Source organism: Nerophis ophidion, linkage group LG18 (assembly GCF_033978795.1).
Source record: "Nerophis ophidion isolate RoL-2023_Sa linkage group LG18, RoL_Noph_v1.0, whole genome shotgun sequence".
In the NCBI taxonomy this organism is placed as follows: Eukaryota; Metazoa; Chordata; class Actinopteri; order Syngnathiformes; family Syngnathidae; genus Nerophis; species Nerophis ophidion.
Genome location: NC_084628.1, coordinates 34,984,260 through 35,007,497, shown reverse-complemented (window position 1 = coordinate 35,007,497; position 23,238 = coordinate 34,984,260). Strand labels below are relative to the sequence as shown.

General features: G+C 46.5%; 1 protein-coding gene across 1 annotated transcript; it reads left to right on the top strand.

The window, feature by feature from the left end:
• Positions 1–108: 108 nt before the first annotated feature.
• si:ch211-229d2.5 (zona pellucida-like domain-containing protein 1) lies at positions 109–20,005 on the top strand. Its single transcript, XM_061878356.1, has 11 exons — positions 109–205; positions 5,867–6,087; positions 6,176–6,360; positions 13,523–13,595; positions 13,696–13,793; positions 13,979–14,059; positions 16,098–16,266; positions 16,349–16,450; positions 16,567–16,615; positions 17,155–17,161; positions 19,897–20,005. The coding sequence occupies exons 1-11, from the start codon at positions 109–111 to the stop codon at positions 20,003–20,005; spliced, it is 1,191 nt and encodes a 396-aa protein (XP_061734340.1).
• The last annotated feature ends 3,233 nt before the right edge of the window (positions 20,006–23,238 follow it).

Below are 23,238 nucleotides of genomic sequence, written 5' to 3'. Positions count from 1 at the left end.
AATTGGATTTCGCGCCGTAATCCCAAATGCCTTTTATGGATTAATCTCCTCTTCAGAAGTGTTTTTGGGGCTGACATTTGTGTTTCTCACACAGAGTGCAGAGCTGAGATGGCTGTAATCAGCTTCCTCGTCCTGACGTCCTTGTGTATCGCGGGCCCGGAGGCCCTCAGTTTATCCGACTGCGGCACGCACGCCAGACGACCCGGTGAGACAATGAGACCACCTGACCTTCAACCTTACTGCTTTGACTGCCGATCCCAAGGGTCGTATCGGTTTGAGTCTAGACCAGGGGTGTCAAACTCATTTTAGATCGGGGGCCACATGGAGAAAAATGTACTCTCAAGTGGGCCGAACTGGTTAAATCGCGGCACGATAACTTAGACCACTTCAGATTGTTTTCTTTGTTTAAAAATAGAACTAGCACACTCTGTAAATGTAAACATCATAATCCATCCATCCATCCATCATCTTCCGCTTATGCGAGGTCAAAACGCGGGGGCAGCACGCTAAGTAGGGAAGCCCAGACTTCCCTCTCCCCAGCCACTTCGTCTAGCTCTTCCCGGGGGATCCCGAGGCGTTCCCAGGCCAGCCGGGAGACATAGTCTTCCAAACGTGTCCTGGGTCTTACCCGTGGCCTCCTACCGGTTGGACGTGCCCTAAACACCTCCCTAGGGAGGCGTTCGGGTGGCATTCTACTCCTGAGCCACCTCATCTGGCTCCTCTCGATGTGGAGGAGCAGCGGCTTTACTTTGAGTTCCTCCCGGATGGCAGAGCTTCTCAACCTCTCTCTAAGGGAGAGAGCCCCGCCGGAGGAAACTAATTTCGGCCGCTTCTACCCGTGATCTTATCCTTTCGGTCATGACCCAAAGCTCATGACCATAGGTGAGGATGGGAACGTAGATCGACCGGTAAATTGAGAGCTTTGCCTTCCGGCTCAGTTCCTTCTTCACCACAACGGATCGATACAGCGTCCGCATTACTGAAGACGCCTGTCGATTTCACGATCCACTCTTCCCCCACTCGTGAACAAGACTCCTAGGTACTTGAACTCCTCCACTTGAGGCAGGGTCTCCTCCCCAACCCGGAGATGGCACTCCACCCTTTTCCGGGCGAGAACCATGGACTCGGACTTGGAGGTGCTGATTCTCATTCCGGTCGCTTCATACTCGGCTGCGAACCGATCCAGTGAGAGCTGAAGATCCCGGCCAGACGAAGCCATCAGGACCACATCATCTGCAAAAAGCAGAGACCTAATCCCGCGTCCCCTCAACGCCTTGACTGCGCCTTGAAATTCTGTCCATAAAAGTTATGAACAGAATCGGTGACAAAGGACAGCCTTGGCGGAGTCTAACCCTCACTGGAAACGTGTCCAACGTACTGCCAGCAATGCGGACCAAGCACTGACACTGATCATACAGGTAGCGGACCGCCACAATAAGACAGTCCGATACCCCATACTCTCTGAGCACTCCCCACAGGACTTCCCGAGGGACACGGTCGAATGCCTTCTCCAAGTCCACAAAGCACATGTAGACTGGTTGGGCAAACTCCCATGCACCCTCAAGAACCCTGCCGAGAGTATAGAGCTGGTCCACAGTTCCACGACTAGGACGAAAACCACACTGTTCCTCCTGAATCCGAGGTTCGACTATCCGGCGTAGCCTCCTCTCCAGTACACCTGAATAAACTGTATGTTTGCCCAACCGGTCTACATGTGCTTTGTGGACTTTGAGAAGGCATTCAACCGTGTCCCTCAAGTCCTGTGGGGAGTGCTCAGGGAGTATGGGGTATCGGACTGTCTTATTGTGGCGGTCCGCTCCCTGTACGATCAGTGTCAGAGCTTGGTCCGCATTGCAGGCAGTAAGTCGGACACGTTTCCAGTGAGGGTTGGACTCCGCCAAGGCTGTCCTTTGTCACCGATTCTGTTCATAACTTTTATGGACAGTGATTCTAGGCGCAGTCAAGGCGTTGAGGGGTTCCGGTTTGGTGGCCGCGAAATTAGGTCTCTGCTTTTTGCAGATGATGTGGTCCTGATGGCTTCAGCTCTCACTTGATCGGTTCGCAACCGAGTGTGAAGTGACCGGAAAGAGAATCAACACCTCCAAGTCCAAGTCCATGGTTCTCGCCCGGAAAAGGGTGGAGTGCCATCTCCGAGTTGGGGAGTAGACCCTGCCCCAAGTGGAGGAGTTCAAGTACCTAGGAGCCTTGTTCACGAGTGAGGGAAGAGTGGATCGTGAGATCGACAGGCGGATCGGTGCGGCGTCTTCAGTAATGCGGACGTTGTATCGATCCGTTGTGGTGAAGAAGGAGCTACGCCGGAAGGCAAAGCTCTCAATTTACCGGTCGATCTACGTTCCCATCCTCACCTATGGTCATGAGCTTTGGGTCATGACCGAAAGGATAAGATCACGGGTACAAGCGGCCGAAATGAGTTTCATCCGCCGGGTGGCGGGGCTCTCCCTTAGAGATAGGGTGAGAAGCTCTGCCATCCGGGAGGAACTCAAAGTAAAGCCGCTGCTCCTCCACATCGAGAGGAGCCAGATGAGGTGGTTCGGGCATCTGGTCAGGATGCCACCCGAACGCCTCCTAGGGAGGTGTTTAGGACACGTCCAAGGACCCACGATACGTTGGGAAGACTATATCTCCCGGCTGGCCTGGGAACGCCTCGGGATCCCCCGGGAAGAGCTAGACGAAGTGGCTGCGGAGGGGGAAGTCTGGGCTTCCCTGCTTAGACTGCTGCCCCCGCGACCCAACCTCGGATAAGCGGAAGATGATGGATGGATGGATAGATGGAGTTTGAACATTAAATATGTTGTCTTTGTAGCATATTCAACTGAATATGGGTTGAAAATGATTTGCAAATCATTGTATTCCGTTTATATTCACGTCAAACAGAATTTGCCAACTCATATGGAAACGGGGTTTGTACAACAACATGCACATTTTACCGAGTGAAAATACAAACAGAAATGACAAACAAATACCTTGTTGGCCGTCATGCTTCTTTTAGGAGGAAATTGTGATCTTTAGGCCCTTATAGCCCAAACGCTCAGAGTCCTTGTGACACTTTTTCGTCTTTGGGACAGTCAGTGTCTCTCTTTCTCCCTTCACATTGCGTCAAAATGTTTACTCAAACCCGATCAGACGACAGATCAAGCGAGACACTTCAAAATAAAAGCATGCCCACAAACTTAACAAAAAGGCATGAAATGACAATTTTAACCATAGTTAACTTAAAGGCCTACTGAAACCCATTACTTCCGACCACACAGTCTGATGACTGTTTATATATCAATGATGAAATATTAACATTGCAACACATGCCAATGCGGCCTTTTTAGTTTACCAAATTACAATTTTAAATTTCCCGATGAGTTTCTTGTTGAAAACGTCTATTAGCCCAGCACCACACACGGCTAAAAGTAGTCTCTTTCCATCGCATAATTACACAGTAATTTGGACATCTGTGTTGCTGAATCTTTTGCAATTTGTTCAATTAATAATGGAGACATCAAAGAAGAATGCTTTTGGTGGAAAGCGGTGGATTGCAGCTGCCTTTAGCACCGAAACACAGCCGGTGTTTCTTTGTTTGTTGTGAAGCTTTAACACGGAGCGGTCAAGCGAACATGTTTTCTCTACGTCAACCAGCAAGTTTTTGGATGGGAAAATTGTGATATTAAGTCGGCTCTTACCGGAGACTTCAGTGGATTATGGGACCTCCTCCTACAGCTCAAAAAGGCAGGTTGTGATCTTGGCTCCTCGGCTTCTCTGAGGGACACTGGGGTTCACCACAGCCATCCGACTTTCATGTATGACTTTACAATCTCACTAAAACACTATTAAACAGTGAGCAGACAAGGGATCTTCCAGAATTATCCTAGTAAATGTGTCTAATTACATCGGAAACGCCGCCTGCCGCCGCCTGGAGCCGTCGCCTTTTCTTTTCTTTTTTCTCTTTTCTTTTTTTTTTCTAGTACTTCACTCTAAACGTCCTCATCCACAAATCTTTCAACCTCGCTCAAATTAATGGGGAAATTGTCGCTTTCTCGGTCCGAATAGCTCTAGCTACTGCTGGCTATGATTATAAACAATGTTCAGATGTGAGGAGCCCCACAATTCGTGGCGTCACGCGCACATCGTCTGCTACTTCCGGTAAAGGCAGGGCTTTTTTATTAGCGACCAAAAGTTGCGAACTTTATCGTGGATGTTCTCTACTAAATCCTTTCAGCAAAAATATGGCAATATCGCGAAATGATCAAGAATGACACAGAGAATGGACCTGCTATCCCCGTTTAAATAAGAAAGTCTCATTTTAGTAGGCCTTTAAATATAGCCTTCTTATGAACTTTTATGCATTTTGATTTGAATTCCCTTTTATGAACTTATTATTCTTTTTTAAGACAAATAAAATAAATTATAATAATTATTAGTAGCAACTGATACAACCACCATGCTTGACGGGAGGCATGGTGTTCCTGGGATTAAAGGCCTCACCTTTTCTCCTCCGAACTGTCAGGCTTGCCCCTGACAGTTTGTCAATGTTTTAGTTTTTTCCTCTGCATTTGTCTGTTCCCTGTGTTTAGTATTTCCTGTCTTTTAGTTCCTGTCAAGTGCTCTTATTTTGTCAGCTTCCTGTCTTGTTCCCTGAGTGCTGTGTTCCTCCTCAGTGTGTTTAGTATTTCCTGTCCTTAGTTCCTGTCTAGTGCTCTTATTTTGTCAGCTTCCTGTCTTGTTCCCTGAGTGCTGTGTTCCTCCTCAGTGTGTTTAGTATTTCCTGTCCTTAGTTCCTGTCTAATGCTCTTATTTTGTCAGCTTCCTGTCTTGTTCCCTGAGTGCTGTGTTCCCCTTCAGCTGCGGCTGATTGGCATCTGGCCACACCTGTTGCCAATCAGCCGGCTCCTATTTCTACCTCCTTTGTCTTGTGTCAGTTGCTGGATCATTGTATTGTCATTTGTATTGTCGTTGCTATCGTGTCGTTTTATTGCAGCGTAGCGGTAAGCAACATCCGTTTGTTTGTAACTTACTGTCTTTTGATCCCTGCTTTGGTTTTGTTTTCACTCTACAAGTAACGACTTCTGTTTTCCTGTTTGCAACCCGCTAGCTTCCACGCTAGGCCCTTTTTTGTTTCTCAAACCCTTAGTTTGTTATCCGCCTTGTGCGCGCTTTTTGTTAGTACCCTTTTCTTTGATTTTGTCTTAGTATCTTTATTAAATCATGTTTTCTCACTCCATGCCTTCCCCCATCTCTGCATCTTGGGGTTCGTCAACAAATACTGTAACTCTGACACGAACATTGTATTTTGGATTAGTTTTAAACAGGTTCATCCCACTTTTGAATTTTGATTCATCTTGATTAATCACAGTAAAACTTGATGGCATTAAATTAACAAAAATAGTTGGATATTTTCACATAAAAGGAATTTTATTGTTGTACTGTCATACAGGATACAGTACAAGACAACAAAACTGATGGTCCCAACCCCATTTATTAAGCAAAAAATTGCACCCTATTTTATAAATAAATAAATAAATGGGTTGTATTTGTATAGCGCTTTTCTACCTTCAAGGTACTCAAAGCGCTTTGACACTACTTCCACATTTACCCATTCACACACACATTCACACACTGATGGAGGGAGCTGCCATGCTAGGCGCCAACCAGCACCCATCAGGAGCAAGGGTGAAGTGTCTTGCTCAGGACACAACGGACGTGACGAGGTTGGTTCTAGGTGGGATTTGAACCAGTGACCCTCGGGTTGCGCACGGCCACTCTACCACTGCGCCACGCCTTATTTGCTTCAAAAAACTGTTAATATTCTTAGTTTTTTCGTATCAAAGTGAATGACTCCATGCCTCCTTACCGCCAGAATACACGGATATTGCAGTGATGTGCGGCACATCCGCCATTGACCTGGCCATCCAGATCTGCCCGGTTGTCTACACCGGATACAACGAGAGCCTACTGATCCTCAACCGTATCATGGGCGGTTCAGACTGTCAGGGTATGCTCGACGCATCTGTGGTGCCCCCGGTGGTGAGATTCAGCTTCCCCATCCTGGAGGGAAACGCCTGCGGGAGTAATTTCCTTGTAAGTCCTTGCGTCCAAGCAATTATTTGGATTTGAGATTTTGTGTTACTGAATAAGTTCAAGTCTACATAAAATATCCCGTTTCCAGACTACAAGCGCACCGGGGACAGGAATATTCTCCGACTTCTCCAACATCCAAACAGTCAACGTCAGTGGGGTGGTGCGATCGTACGACCCCACTATTGGAACAATCACCTACAACACCGAGCTGAAATATTTCTACTCGTGCGCCTACCCTCTGGAGTACCTCATCAACAACACCCAAGTGGATGTGTAAGTATGCGCAGCTCAAAACAACACCTTGACAAAGTGTATAAACCAGGGCCGCCCCTCCTTATATGGAGATCACGTGCTGTGTGTCGAGCCCCGGCGATCCGTGCGGGACCCGGTTTGGTGTGAAGACGCTCGTTTAAAATGTAATTACCGAACAACAGGGCGCTTCATATGAAATTTGAATGCAAACGTATTTTGGCAAAATTCCTTAGCATTTTATACCGTCCCCTGTGGCGTTAGTGCTGTACTTGTAAGGCACATGTTCTGGGATCGATCCTGTGTTAGGAAGGTTTGCGAATGTAATCATGTTCATTTGTTATATTGCACGAGACAAGGGTCAGAAAATGGATGGATGGAGAGTACAAATCAATCAATAAATATAAAGTTGTGATCAAAATTATTCAACCCCCAAACAATTTTGGTGTTTTAGCAAGTTGGACATTTATTCCGTATTTTTTTTCATAGTCAAAGCAAATAAAGATGCATTAAATAGACAAATGCAACTTAAATTACAACATTATATTTTGTAACATACCAAACAGTGTTATTTCTCTTAATATCTCATTGACAAAATGATTCAACCCCTTGAAGATCATAACTCTTAAGAACAGAATTTGAATAAGGTCTTTTCAATCAGGTGTTGAAAACACCTGTAGATGTGATTAGAACCACAACGAGTAACAATTAAACTGATTGAAAAAGACTGTGACGCTCAGCTTCTTGTAGATGGTCAATGGTGTATTTGCAACATGGTGAAGTCCAGGGAGTGGTCAAAGAAGTCAAGAGAGGAGGTCATTTCTCTTCATAAGAAAGGGTATGGATATAAGAAAATAGCTAAGACATTACACATTCCAAGAGACACAGTTGGGAGCATAATTGGCAAGTTTAAAGCTAAAGGCACAGTGGAAACACTACCTGGGCGTGGTAGAAAGAGGATGCTGTCCGGTATTTGAAGTGTACAGTGGTGAAAAACCCCCTGGTAACAGCTGAGGAACTACAATAGGACATTGCAGAGGGGGGAACGCAGGTTTCGTCCCAGACAATAAGGCGCATACTACGAAATGAAGGCCTCCATGCCAGAACTCCCAGGCACACCCCACTTCTGACTACCAGGCACAAGAAAAATAGACTCCAGAATGCCAAAAATCATCTGGACAAACCCCAAACGTTTTGTGAAACTGTTCTATGGAGTGATGAGACAAAGCTGGAACTCTTTGGGCCTATGAATCCACGTTATGTCTGGAGGAGAAAAAATGAATCTTACAAAGAGAAGAACACCTTGCCTACTGTTAAGCATAATATCTCATTTTGTCAATGAGATATTAAGAAAAATGTCCTTTTTTGGTATTTTGTAAAATACAGTGTTACAATTTAAGTTGCATTTGTCTATTTGACACATCTTTATTTGATATGACTATAAACAAAACAGAAAAAATGTCCAACTTGCTAAAACATCAAAATTGTGTGGGGGATGAATAATTTTTTATCACAACTGTAAGTTTATTTACAGTTGTGATAAAACCCTTAATCACAATGAAAAACTCAACCCAATGGGACAATGAGAAATCGTGTACAAATTAAAGTACCCTGCTAATGCTGACATTTTTGGCATTATTTTTATTGAAATTATGTTTACGGATGACAATTTCCCCAAAATAAACAGTTGTGATTTTAGGCTTGTTTTCTTACGTTTCAGCACATTTTTGGTTCCAAAATAAGGGCGGGACTATATCAGCCTGCTGACGTCACCTCCAGAAAACTAAAGGGTGCGGTATGTGTGTTGGTAGCATCTTTATCCGCGATATGTTTACAAAGAATTTTAAGGAATTATCAAATTTTTCTGCTAGATACATTATTGCAAGCAATAGAACTATAAAAAACTCCCAAAAATGTGAAAAATGACAAAAATAATCAAAAATACCTACCGAGGTTTGAGTTCCATAAGTCCCGGGAAGAGTCAGAATGACCAAAATGTCAAAAATACACCCAGGAATGACACACAGGAAAGCAGGGATGAAAAGGGGCAAAACAGCCTAAAATGTGAAAAATGCCGAAACATGTCAAAAATACCTACCTGGGATTTAGTTCCATGAGTCCCGGGAAGAGCCACAATGACCAAAATGTCACAAATATACCCAGGAAGCACAGGGAAGCGGGGAAGAAAAGGGGGAAAACAGCCCAAAATGTGAAAAATGCTGGGAATAATCAAAAATACCTACCTGGGATTTAGTTCCATAAGTTCCGGGAAGAGCCACACTGACCAAAATATCAAAAATACATCCAAGAATGACGTACAGAGAAGCGGGGAAGAAAAATAGGAAAATAGCCCAATATGTGAAAAATGTCAACTTATGTCAAAATTACCTACCTGGTTGTGAGTTTCATAAGTCCCGGGAAGAGCCTGAATGACCAATATATAAAAAATACACCCAGGAATGACGCACAGGGAAGCGGGGAAGAAAAAAGGAAAACAGCCCAAAATGTGAAAAATGCGGAAAATTTAAAAAAATACCTCCCCAGGTTTGAGTTCCCTCGGTCCCAGGAAGAGCCAGAATGACCAAAATGTCCAAAATACACCCAGGAATGACGCACAGGGAAACGAGATAGAAAAGGGGGAAAACAGCACAAAATGTGAAAAATGACGAAAATAATCAAAAATGTCTACCTGGGACTGAGTTCCATAAGTCACGGGAAGAGCCAGAATGTACAAAATGTCAAAAATAAAACCAGGAATGGTGCACAGGGACGCAGGAAACAGCACAAAATGTGAAAAATTCCGAAAATGATCAAAAATACCTACCTGGGACTGAGTTCCATAAGTCCCAGGAAGAGCCGGAATGACCAAAATGTCAAAAATACACCCAGGAATGATGCACAGGGAAGCAGGGAAACAACCCAAAATGTGAAAAATGCCAAAAATTATCAAAAATACCTACCCGGGACTGAGTCCCATAAGTCCCAGGAAGAGCCAGAATGACCAAAATGTCAAAAATACACCCAGGAATGACGCACAGGGAAACGGGGAAGAAAAAGGGGAAAACAGCCCAATATGTGAAAAATGCCGAAAATGATGAAAAATACCTACTCAGGTTTGAGTTCCATAAGTCCCAGAAAGGCCCCAAAAAAGTTAAAGTTAAAGTACCTATGATTGTCACACACACACTATCCATCCATCCATCCATCCATCCATCCATCCATCCATTCATCCATCCATCCATCTATCCATCCATCTTCTTTCGCTTATCCGAGGTCGGGTCGCGGGGGCAGCAGCCTAAGGAGGGAAGCCCAGACTTCCCTCCCCCCAGCCACTTGGTCCAGCTTTTCCCGGGGGATCCCGAGGCGTTCCCAGGGCAGCCGGGAGAGATTGTCTTCCCAACGTGTTCTGGGTCTACCCTGTGGCCTCCTACTGGTCGAACATGCCCTAAACACCTCCCAAGGGAGACGCTTGGGTGGCATCCTGACCAGATGCCTGAACCACCTCATCTGGCTCCTCTCGATGTGGAGGAGCAGTGGCTTTACTTTGAGTTCCTCCCGGATGGCAGAGCTTCTCACCCTATCTCTAAGGGAGAGCCCCGCCACTCGGCCGAGAAAGCTCATTTCGGCCGCTTGTACCCGTGATCTTGTCCTTTCGGTCATTACCCAAAGCTCATGACCATAGGTGAGGATGGGAACGTTTATCGACTGGTAAATTTAAAGCTTTGCCTTCCGGTATCTGGTATTAGTGTTCCTGAAAAAAGGGACCCAAACACACATATAGAGAAGAAGCGCTATATAAATATATTTCATTTCACTTCACTTCACTACTTGGCCCCTTAGCCACATTTTTTTCTCTCAACGTGGCCCCCGAGTCAAATATTTGCCTAGTTCTGCGCTAGTATCTATCAGTTCTGAAGGACCAGGACCAGGGCAACAAAAACATGCAACCCAGTGTTCAAAATAATATTCTTACATAACTTTAAACTACACTGTCTATGTGGGGGTATATGCTTCATTTCTATAGATGAGGTCACACCAAAAGGGTATATTGAGTCTGGCGATGGAAAGGGGACCTTACAAGTCATCATCATCATCATCGGCGTTCACTCGAACAAGTAGGACGATCCTACTGGTAAGGGTGTATCCCTTTATGGAGGATGCCTGTGTGTGACTTTGTTTTACCTGGGGAGACTGGTGCACAGACAGTCACCGCACGATCCTTGACAGAATCGGGTCAGGGTCCAGTGGCATGGAGTCCAAGACTACTAGGGACCCTTTTCTACTGCAGCCTTCCCTCTGCCATCGCAGCCATTGTGGTAGTTCTTAAGTCTACCATCTTCCGCTTGCTCCGCCATTGAGGTCTTCACCGTATCCCTGGCTAGGGTTAAGTCAGGTACTAGGCCTTTGTCAAGGGCCACCTGGGGTAACAGTAGTAAAGGGGTTAACCTCCTAGAACCCCAAAACCCCATAGAGGACGCTCCACTGCCGGATGCACTTTAACGTCATTCCCCGGTGGTAGTTCTTAAATCTACCGTCTTCTGCCCGCTCCGTCGTTGAGGTCTTCACCGTATCCCTGGCTAAGGGGCAGTGAGGTAATTGGCCTTTGCCAAGGGCCACCTGGGGTAAAAGTAGTAAAGAGGTTAACCTCCTAGTGCCCCAAGACCCCATAGAAGAGCCTCCACTGTCAGATGCACTTTAACGTCATGCCCAGGTGGTAGTTCTTACACTTTGTAAATCTACCGTCTTCCACCTACTCCTCCGTTGAGGTCCTCACCGTATCCCTGGCTAGGGGTAAGTCAGGTACTAGTCCTTTGCCAAGGGCAACCTGGGGTAACAGTAGTAAAGGGGTTAACCTCCTAGTGCCCCAAAACCCCATAGAGGAGCCTCCACTGCCGGATGCACTTTAACGTCATGCCCTGGTGGTAGTTCTTAAATCTACCGTCTTCTGCCTGCTCCGCCGTTGAGGTCTTCACCGTATCCCTGTCTAGGGGGCAGTGAGGTACTTGGCCTTTGCCAAGGGCCACATGGGGTAACAGTAGTAAAGAGATTAACCTCCTAGTGCCCAAAGACCCCATAGAAGAGCCTCCACTGTCAGATGCACTTTAACGTCATGCCCAGGTGGTAGTTCTTACACTTACTTTGTAAATCTACCGTCTTCCGCATGCTCCTCTGTTGAGGTCCTCACCGTATCCCTGGCTAGGGGTAAGTCAAGTACTAGGCCTTTGCCAAGGGCCACCTGGGGTAACAGTAGTAAAGGGGTTAACCTCCTAGTGCCCCAAGACCCCATGGAGGAGCATCCACTGCCGGATGCACTTTAACGTCATGCCCAGGTGGTAGTTCTTAAATCTACCGTCTTCTGCCTGTTCCACCATTGAGGTTTTTACTGTATCCCTGGCTAGGGGGCAGTCATGTACTAAGCCTTTTGCAAGGGCCACCTGGGGTAACAGTAGTCAAGGGGTTAACCTCCTAGTGCCCCAAGACGCCACAGAGAAGCCTCCATGCCGGATGCACTTTAACGTCATGCCCCGGTGGTAGTTCTTAAATCTACCGTCTTCTGCCTGCTCCGCCGTTGAGGTCTTCACCTTATATCTGGCTAGGGGGCAGTCAGGAAGTAGGACTTTGCCAAGGGCCACCTGGGGTAACAGTAGTAAAGAGGTCAACCTCCTAGTGCCCCAAGCCCCATAGAGGAGCATCCACTGCCGCATGCACTTTAACGTCATGCCCAGGTGGTAGTTCTTAAATCTACCGTCTTCTGCCCGCTCCACCGTTGAGGTCTTCACTGTATCCCTGGCTAGGGTTAAGTCAGGTACTAGGCCTTTGTCAAGGGCCACCTGGGGTAACTGTAGTAAAGGGGTTAACATCCTAGTGCCCCAAAACCCCATAGAGGACCCTCCACTGCCGGATGCACTTTAACGGCATGCCCCGGTTGTAGTTCTTAAATCTACCGTCTTCTGCCTGCTCCGTCGTTGAGGTCTTCGCCTTATCTCTGGCTAGGGGGCAGTGAGGTACTTGGCCTTTGCCAAGGGCCACCTGGGGTTACAGTAGTAAAGGGGTTAACCTCCTAGTGCCCCAAGACCCCATAGAAGAGCCTCCACTGTCAGATGCACTTTAACGTCATGCCCAGGTGGTAGTTCTTACACTTTGTAAATCTACCGTCTTCCGCCTGCTCCTCCGTTGAGGTCCTCACCGTATCCCTGGCTAGGGGTGAGTCAGGTACTAGGCCTTTGCCAAGGGCTACCTGGGGTAACAGTAGTAAAGGGGTTAACGTCCTAGTGTCCCAAGACCCCATAGAGGAGCATCCACTGCCGGATGCACTTTAACGTCATGCCCAGGTGGTAGTTTTTAAATATCAATCAATCAATCAATCAATCAATGTTTATTTATATATAACCCTAAATCACAAATGTCTCAAAGGACTGTACAAACCACTACGACTACGACATCCTCGGAAGAACCCACATAAGGGCAAGGAAAACTCACACCCAGTGGGCAATGAGAACTCACACCCAGTGGGACGCCAGTGACAATGATGACTATGAGAACCTTGGATAGGACCTCAAATGTGGGCAACCACCCCCCTCTAGGGAATCAAAAGCAATGGATGTCGAGCGGGTCTAACATGATCCTGTGAAAGTTCAATCCATAGTGGCTCCAACACAGCCGCGAGACTTCAGTTCAAAGCGGATCCAAGACAGCAGCGGGAGTCCCGTCCACAGGAAACCATCCCAAGCGCGGAGTCGGATCAGCATCGTAGAGATGTCCCCAACCGATACACAGGCGAGCGGTCAAAATATACCGTCTTCTGCCTGCTCCACCGTTAAGGTCTTCACTGTATCCCTGGCTAGGTGGCAGTCAGGTACTAAGCCTTTACCAAGGGCCACCTGGGGTATCAGTAGTCAAGGGGTTAACCTCCTAGTGCCCCAAGACCCCCTTTAACGTTATGCCCAGGATACAAGTACAGCTAGTCATCAAAAACTGATATTATGGGAAATGACTGCCAGATTCATTTTCAGGAGCGACAAGTACATTAGGAGAACTTGTTAGTAAAAGTTTGGTCAACCGCACGCCTTTGAACGTCCTTTGAATTCAAGTTTGAGTAAATTAACATATAATATAAAATAATGCTGCTTTGGACCCTAATATAGCCTCGAACAGCCCTGATATGAACATTACTATTCCTCTCTAGGTCTTCCTCCTCCATTGCCTTGAAAGACAACAATGGAAGCTTCATCAGCACCCTCAGCATGACTTTGTACCAGGTATCACCCTTTCTTCTGGACCAACACACTTCATCACCAACTCTTCCTTAAAGAGCTTATGTGTTTTTGTTTATTGTCAACTAGTGCCTTCTTTGTCCAGGATGAAAACTACACCACGCCCCTCATCATGCCACCGCAAGGCGTGGAGCTGCGAAAGAAGATCTACGTGGAGGTCATTGCCTCCAACCTGACGTCGCAGTAAGAACCTACCACGCTGTTTTCGCTTCTTTGAATTGATCAGTTGGTTTCTATATTTCTCTTTGTGGCGACATGCAAGTTTTATATCCATCAATACTACGCGTCTTGATATTGTAAATTTGAGGAATCCACCCGTGACTTGGAGTCTCTGACTTGGTGCTGGGGACCTCATTCTCTCTCCACAGGTACTACGTGCTTCTGGACCGCTGCTACGCTTCGGTGTCCCCGCATCCGAACAACTCCACCTTCTTTAATCTCTTTGTCTCGTAAGTCCAAAGAAAGCCGAAACCACAACACAAACGTTCAGTTTATGACTGTTTTACACCAACTACTTTATTAATTGTCTTCAACTTTTCTATAGACGGTTGAGTCCTTGTCTATATGACAAACTGAGGCTTTAGTTTGAAGACTTGGGGATGAGGTTACTGTAAACCAGGGGTCGGGAACTTTTTTGTCTGAGGGAGCTCATCCATCCATCCGTCTTCTTCCGCTTATCCGATGTCGGGTTGCAGGGGCAGCAGCCTAAGCAGGGAATCCCAGACTTCCCTATCCACAGCCAATTCGTCCAGCCCATCCCGGGGGATCCCGAGGCGTTCCCAGGCCAGCCGGGAGAGATAGTCTACCTAAGGTGTCTTTGGTCTTCCCTGTGGCCTCCTACCGGTCGAACGTGCCCGGAACACCTCCCTAGGGAGATGTTCGGGTGGCATCCTGACCAGATGCCCGAACCACCTCACCTGACTCCTCTCCATGTGGAGGAGCAGAGGCTTTAGTTTGAGCTCCTCCTGGTTGACAGAACTTCTCACCCCATCTGTAAGTGAGAGCCCCGCCACCCGGCGGAGGAAACTAATTTCGGCCGCTTGTAATCTTCTCCTTTCGGGCATAACCCAAAGCTCATGACCATAGGTGAGGATGGGAACCTAGATCGACCGGTAATTTGAGAGCTTTGCCTTCCGACTCAGCTCCTTCTTCACCACAACAGATCGATACAGCGTCCGCATTACCGAAGACACTGCACCGATCCGCCTGTCGATCTCACAATACACTTTTCCCTCACTCTTGAACAAGACTCAAATCAAATACTTCTTACCATTAATGCGACTTCTGGTGCTGCATGGTTTCGCTGATGGCTTTGCAGTCTGGTTGAAACGTGGTTATTTTAAACACTTTAATATTACTTTATCATGTTAGGCAATGTCAGCTAAGATTTATCTGAGAGCCTACCCGGGTTTGAGTTCCATAAGTCTCGGGAAGAGCCAGAATGACCAAAATGTCAACAAAAAAAAAATACACCCAGGAATGATGCACCGGGAAGCAGGGGGAAAAAAGGGGGAAAACAGGCCGAAATGTGAAAAATGCCGAAAATGATCAAAAATATCTACCCGGGATTGAGTTCCATATGTCCCAAGAAGAGCCAGAATGACCAAAATGTCAAAAATACACCCAAGAATGACGCACAGGAATGCGGGGAAGAAAAAGGGCAAAACAGCACAAAATGTGAAAAATACCGAAAAGTTATCAAAAATACCATAAGTCCCGAGACGAGCCAGAATGACCAAAATGCTAAAAATACACCCAGGAATGACGCAGAGGGAAATGGGGAAGGAAAAGGGGAAACATGTGAAAAATGCTGAAAATGGTCAAAAATACTTACTCAGGTTTGAGTTCCATAAGTCCCGGGAAGGCCCAATAAAAAGTTAAAGTTAAAGTACCCATGATTGTCACACACACACTATCCATCCATCCATCCATCCATCCATCCATCCATCCATCCATCCATCCATCCATCCATCCATCCATCCATCCATCCATCCATCCATCTTCTTTCGTTTATTAGCAATGTCAGCTAAGATTTATATGAAAACCAGACGCGGTCATCAAAAGAGCCAAATCTGGCTCTGGAGCCATAGGTTCCCTACCCCTGTTGTAAACCTACAGGGTTATTTAATGCACAACGCGGTAACTACTGTAGGGAAGGGATTCATATGGCACCATTCCTGGAGTACCTAATCAACAACACCCAAGTGGATATTGCAATGCAGTCTGCTGAAAATGATAGGAAGCGCCACTTTACATAGCAACTGACGCTGTCCTCAAAGTTGGAATTGCCAACACTCTACTCCCATTTGGCGGCTAAAGTGGATACTGCACCCCCCCAAATTCGTCATGTTTCGTGTGTCAGGTAAACAGCGACGCAATGGGATAAAATGAGTTAAATTTCTCACAGTATTCCCACCGGTAATGCAGTGCCTTGTATGTATACGTGCCACAGAGGGACACTTGTAAGGTTGACCTCTCATTTCAAAGGTGCTCCATTGACCAGCTGACCACCATCCTGGAGAACGGCGACAGCCAAAAGGCCCGCTTCCACTTTTCGGCGTTCCGTTTCATCGAGCAGCAGAACGAGACCATCTCCACCTACTATCTCCATTGCATCACTCGACTGTGCGAGCCCAGCACTTGCAGCAGCTTCAAGGTAAAGGAGTGTGTACCGTTTGTGGTTTAAACCGCAAAACCCCCAAGAGATCTTCGGCTTGAAACGGATTTCTGATCCACAGCAATGCAACGGGAGGAGGAAAAGGACCGTGGAGACGACTGTGGTGAAGGACAGCATCGCTGAACCGTCTGTGCTCACCGTGCCGATAAAAGCCAGGACCGATGATGGTGTGTACCCTTGTAATTCTCTTTTTATACTCTTGGAATTTAACCAACTTTTTTATTGCTGTCCGACGACAACCACGTCATTATAATTTTGTTACTTTTTATCTCCATTGAATCTCCACTGAGTACCAAAGACAGACTTTTGAATACAGTACAGACCAGTGGTTCTTAACCTGGGTTCGGTCGAACCCTAGGGGTTCGGTGTGTCGGCCTCAGGGGTTCCGCGGATTTTCAGCCCCAGAGGTCAAGACACACCCGACTCATCGTGTAAATAAAAAACTCTCCATATTGCCATATTATGGATACCCGAGCGGCATAGCTCGGTTGGTAGAGTGGCCGTGTCAGCAACTTGAGGGTTGAGGTTCGATTCCCACTTGTGCCATCCTAGTTACTGCCGTTGCGTCCTTGGGCAAGACACTTTACCCACCTGCTCCCAGTGCCACCCACACTGGTTTAAATGTAACTTAGATATTGGGTGTCACTATGTAAAGCGCTTTGAGTCACTTGAGAAAAGTGCTGTATAAATATAATTCACTTCACTTCACTAACAATGTTCCCTCTAGTTTTCCATCTGATTCACAGTTGTGTGAAGTGAAGTGAATTATATTTATATAGCGCTTTTTTCTCTAGTGACTCAAAGCGCTTTACATAGTGAAACCCAATATCTAAATTACATTTAAACCAGTGTGGGTGGCACTGGGAGCAGGTGGGTAAAGTGTCTTGCCCAAAGACACAACGGCCGTGACTAGGATGGTGGAAGCGGGGATCGAACCTGCAACCCTCAAGTTGCTGGCACGGCCACTCTACCAACCAAGTTAAACCGCCCCACAATTGTAATTTCTTGTGCGTTCATGCACTGTGTTGGTTTTGTTCTTTGAACAAGATGATGTTCATGCACGGTTCATTTTGTGCAACAGTAAAAAAAAACATAACTTTGTCTTGAATTTGAGAAAAAAAATATTTAATTTTTCACCAAAGAAGGGTTCGGTGAATCCGCATGTGAAACTGGTTGGGTTCGGTACCTCCAACAAGGTTAAGAACCACTGGTTTGGACACACCTTCTCCTCATTCAATGCGTTTATTTTAATTAATACCGTATTTCCTTGAATTGCCTTCTGCCTTGAATTACTCGCTTCGCAAAATAATTAACGCATGCTTGGTATTACCGCCGGGTCAAACTCCTGACGTCACGAGTGACACTTCCCCTGTCGTCATTTTCAAAATGGAAGAGGCTGATTTCAATACCGGTAATTTGAAATCGCATAAAGGGAAGAAGATAAATAGCTATTCAGTAGGATTTAAGGTCCAAGCTAAAAGAACGGTCATCAGCTATTTTTTTTATTAACATACCGTAGCTGCGTGTGTCAAATATGAGTCAATAAATGACACCCCGCCTCCTGGTGGTAGAGGGCGCTAGTGATCCTTTTTGGGACTACTCGGCTGCAGAAGAAGTGACAATGAGTGACGTGATATGTGCTGGGACGGATATAACGCGGGGGGTGCACGACGGACCTTTTAGGATGTAACACCACTACTTTTATTCTGGCTATGTAAACAACCGGGCTGAAATAAAGCATGTTCCAGTCCTAAATACTCAGTGTATTATTTATACAATACCACTTCATGGTGGCAGCGGTGGGATAAAGAGATCACCCACAGAGAAGAACGGGAGGTGGAGTTGTTCGAGGTTAATTCCGTCGTCGCCCGCACTTGAGGAGCCGAGCTAACTGATAGCAGCGGTCTGATAGCAGTTTTCTAAACTGGACTTTCAATTGAAGCAGGAGGTAATGAAGGAAGATCTCCATCGAGACATAGACTTTTAAAACTGAAGAAAGATAAGGAAGACTTCTATAAACAAGTTATCGATGGTTTTGATCAGAAGGACTTCATTCATAAGAAAAGGTAAGACAATAATAATGTTTTTTTTAATTAAATGTGCTTTCCGTGATGGTATCCTTACATCACACTCAATTTTTTTACTGCATGCCTTTGGTAAGTGCTTGAGTGAGAAGAGGTTTTAAAATAATAAGCGCATGCTTACCTTTATCGCATGCCTTTGGTAATTGCAGGAGTGAGAAGAGGTTTTAAATTAATTAGCACCCCGGCGGATATTCAAGGAAATACGGTATTTACATTGTAGATTGTCACTGTAGGCATCAGAACTATGAATGAACAGACCTTGCCCCAAGTGGAGGAGTTCAAGTACCTTGGAGTCTTGTTCACGAGTGAGGGAAGAGTGGATCGTGAAATCGACAGGCGGATCGGTGCGGCGTCTTCAGTAATGCGGACGTTGTACCGATCCGTTGTGGTAAAGAAGGAGCTGAGCCGGAAGGCAAAGCTCTCAATTTACCGGTCGATCTACGTTCCAATCCTCACCTATGGTCATGAGCTTTGGGTCATGACCGAAAGGATAAGATCACGGGTACAAGCGGCCGAAATTAGTTTCCTCCGCCGGGTGGCGGGGCTCTCCCTTAGAGATAGGGTGAGAAGCTCTGTCATCCGGGAGGAACTCAAAGTAAAGCCGCTGCTCCTTCACATCGAGAGGAGCCAGATGAGGTGGTTCGGGCATCTGGTCAGGATGCCACCCGAACGTCTCCCTAGGGAGGTGTTTCGGGTACGTCCAACCGGTAGAAAGCCACGGGGAAGACCCAGGACACGTTGGGAAGACTATGTCTCCCGGCTGGCCTGGGACAAAGTGGCCGGGGGGAGAGGAAAGTCTGGGCTACCCTGCTTAGGCTGCTGCCCCCGAAGATCCAACCTTGGATAATCGGAAGAAGATGGAAGCATGAATGGAAATTTAACTTTTTGAAACCGTTACCGATAATTTCCGATATTGCATTTTAAAGCATTTATCGGCCGGTAATATCGTCAGTCTGACATCATCAGACATCTCTAATTTTAAACACATTAATTACTTTTATAACATTCATTAAAGAGTAGTTCCGTCAGTAATTCAGTGACTTTTTTGCAAAGTAACAAGAAACTATAATTAATTGCGGTATAGCTCGCTTGGTAGAGCGGCCGTGCCAGCAACTTGAGGGTTGCAGGTTCGATCCCCAATTCCGCCATCCTAGTCACTGTCGTTGTGTCCTTGGGCAAGACACTTTACCCACCTGCTCCCAGTGCCACCCACACTGGTTTAAATGTAAAAATTAGATATTGGGTTTCGCTATGTAAAGCGCTTTGAGTCATTAGAGAAACAGTGCTATATAAATATAATTCATTTCACTTTTCAAAAGTCATTTTCTGAACGCTGGTCATTAGTCGGCCAGGACTGAAAGTAATAATCTCTTACTATTTTCTTGCAGCTACTCAATCCAAGGAGGAGGGTAAGTACATTTTCCTTTAGAGCACCGCTCGGTGAAAATAAACACTGTTAACATTTTCTGGCGACGTGTTCCGTTCTTTGTTGCACAGCCCAGTCCGGCGGCGAGTGGGACAACAGGAGCGCCTCGGTCGGCCTGGGGATCGCCGTCGCCGTCCTTGTTGTCATGTCCGTGACGGCCATTGTGACGGCCACGACTTTCTATCGAAAGCTGAAGCGGCTCAGCTAGCTGCCGCCATAACTTGGCCAAATTTGATGAATTGGCGGAAAAAAACAAAATGGGCGGAGCTACATGGTGTATGCCACGGGAGCACTATTTCCTCCATAGTTATGGAAGGTGAAGGCTAATGTACATCAAACATGATTGGACATGAAGCTTCATGTGCACGAATCCTGACTATTTTTTCGACGGTACACTATATCGCCAAAAGTATTAGGCCACCTGCCTTGACTCACATTCCATCCCATTCCTAACCTATAGGGTTCAATATGATGTGGGTGCACCTTTTTGCAGCTATTACAGCTCCAACTCTTCTGGGAAGGCTGTCCACAAGGTTGCGGAGTGTGTTTATAGAGATTTTTGACCATTCTTCCAAAAGCGCATTGGTGAGGTCACATGCGGATATTGGTTGAGAAGGCCTGGCTCTCAGTCTCCGTTCTAATTCATCCCAAAGGTGTTCAGGTCAGGACTCTGTGCAGGCCAGTCAAGTTCATCCACACCAGACTCTGTCATCCATTTCTTTATGGACCTTGATTTGTGCACTGGTGCACAGTCATGTTAGAAGAGGAAGGGGCCCGCTCCAAATTGTTCCTACAAGGTTGGGAGCATGGAATTGTTGTAAATGTTTTGGTATCCTGGAGCGTTCCAAGTTCCTTTCACTGGAACTAAGGGGCCAAGCCCAACTCCTGAAAAACAACCACACACCATAATTCCATCCATCCATCCATCCATCTATTTTCTACCGCTTATTCCCTCTGGTGTCGCGAGGGGCCACAATCGGGTGGAAGGCGGTGTACACCCTGGACAAGTCACCACTCAGCACAGGGCCAACACAGATAGACGGACAACATTCACACTCACATTCACACACTAGGGCCAATTTAGTGTTGCTAATCAACCTTTCCCTAGGTACATGTCTTTGAAAGTGGGAGGAAGCCAGAGTACCTGGAGGGAACCCACACAGTCACGGGGAGAACATGCAAACTCCACACAGAAAGGTCCCGAGCCCGGGATTGAATACAGGACTACTCACGACCTTCGTATTCTGAGGCAGACGCCATAACTCCTCTACCACCGTTCTGCCCATAATTCCTCCTCCACCAAATTTCACACTCCCACCACATTGTGGCTGAGTTGCTGTTGTTCCCAAACTCTTCCATTTTCTTACAATAAAGCCGACAGTTGACTTTGGAATATTTAGAAGTGAGGAAATTTTACGACTGGATTTGTTGCACATGCGGCATCCTTTGACAGTTCAACGCTGGAAATCCCTGAGTTCCTGAGAGCCATCGGGTTCAAGTCAGGACTCTGTGCAGGCCAGTCAAGTTCATCCACACCGGACTCTGTCATCCATGTCTTTATGGACCTTGATTTGTGCATTGGTGCACAGTCATGTTAGAAGAGGAAGGGGCCTGCTCCAAATTGTTCCTACAAGGTTGGGAGCATGGAATTGTTGTAAATGTTTTGGTATCCTGGAGCATTCCAAGTTCCTTTCACTGGAACTAAGGGGCCAAGCCCAACTCCTGAAAAACAACCACACACCATAATTCCATCCATCCATCCATCTATTTTCTACCGCTTATTCCCTCTAGTGTCGCGAGGGGCCACAATCGGGCGGAAGGCGGTGTACACCCTGGACAAGTCACCACTCAGCACAGGGCCAACACAGATAGACGGACAACATTCACACTCACATTCACACACTAGGGCCAATTTAGTGTTGCTAATCAACCTTTCCCTAGGTACATGTCTTTGAAAGTGGGAGGAAGCCAGAGTACCCGGAGGGAACCCACACAGTCACGGGGAGAACATGCAAACTCCACACAGAAAGGTCCCGAGCCCGGGATTGAATACAGGACTACTCACGACCTTCGTATTCTGAGGCAGACGCCATAACTCCTCTACCACCGTTCTGCCCATAATTCCTCCTCCACCAAATTTCACACTCCCACCACATTGTGGCTGAGTTGCTGTTGTTCCCAAACTCTTCCATTTTCTTACAATAAAGCCGACAGTTGACTTTGGAATATTTAGAAGTGAGGAAATTTTACGACTGGATTTGTTGCACATGCGGCATCCTTTGACAGTTCAACGCTGGAAATCCCTGAGTTCCTGAGAGCCATCGGGTTCAAGTCAGGACTCTGTGCAGGCCAGTCAAGTTCATCCACACCGGACTCTGTCATCCATGTCTTTATGGACCTTGATTTGTGCATTGGTGCACAGTCATGTTAGAAGAGGAAGGGGCCTGCTCCAAATTGTTCCTACAAGGTTGGGAGCATGGAATTGTTGTAAATGTTTTGGTATCCTGGAGCATTCCAAGTTCCTTTCACTGGAACTAAGGGGCCAAGCCCAACTCCTGAAAAACAACATCACACCATAATTCCATCCATCCATCCATCTATTTTCTACCGCTTATTCCCTCTAGTGTCGCGAGGGGCCACAATCGGGCGGAAGGCGGTGTACACCCTGGACAAGTCACCACTCAGCACAGGGCCAACACAGATAGACGGACAACATTCACACTCACATTCACACACTAGGGCCAATTTAGTGTTGCTAATCAACCTATCCCCAGGTGCATGTCTTTGAAAGTTCCCGGAGGGAACCCACGAAGTCACGGGGAGAACATGCAAACTCCACACAGAAAGGTCCCGAGCCCGGGATTGAATACAGGACTACTCATGACCTTCGTATTCTGAGGCAGACGCCATAACTCCTCTACCACCGTTCTGCCCATAATTCCTCCTCCACCAAATTTCACACTCCCACCACATTGTGGCTGAGTTGCTGTTGTACCCAAACTCTTCCATTTTCTTACATTAAAGCCGACAGTTGACTTTGGAATATTTAGAAGTGAGGAAATTTTACGACTGGATTTGTTGCACATGCCGCATCCTTTGACAGATCAACGCTGGAAATCCCAGAGTTCCTGAGAGCCATCGGGTTCAAGTCAGGACTCTGTGCAGGCCAGTCAAGTTCATCCACACCGGACTCTGTCATCCATGTCTTTATGGACCTTGATTTGTGCATTGATGCACAGTCATGTTAGAAGAGGAAGGGGCCTGCTCCAAATTGTTCCTACAAGGTTGGGAGCATGGAATTGTTGTAAATGTTTTGGTATCCTGGAGCATTCCAAGTTCCTTTCACTGGAACTAAGGGGCCAAGCCCAACTCCTGAAAAACAACCACACACCATAATTTCATCCATCCATCCATCTATTTTCTACCGCTTATTCCCTCTGG

Excerpts from the sequence above, each read along its gene's own strand:
- si:ch211-229d2.5 (XM_061878356.1), top strand. The coding sequence starts at position 109 with ATGGCTGTAATCAGCTTCCTCGTCCTGACGTCCTTGTGTATCGCGGGC. Across the intron at positions 206-5,866 it reads CACGCACGCCAGACGACCCG|AATACACGGATATTGCAGTG; the intron begins GTGAGACAATGA and ends CCTTACCGCCAG. Across the intron at positions 13,794-13,978 it reads GCCTCCAACCTGACGTCGCA|GTACTACGTGCTTCTGGACC; the intron begins GTAAGAACCTAC and ends CTCTCTCCACAG.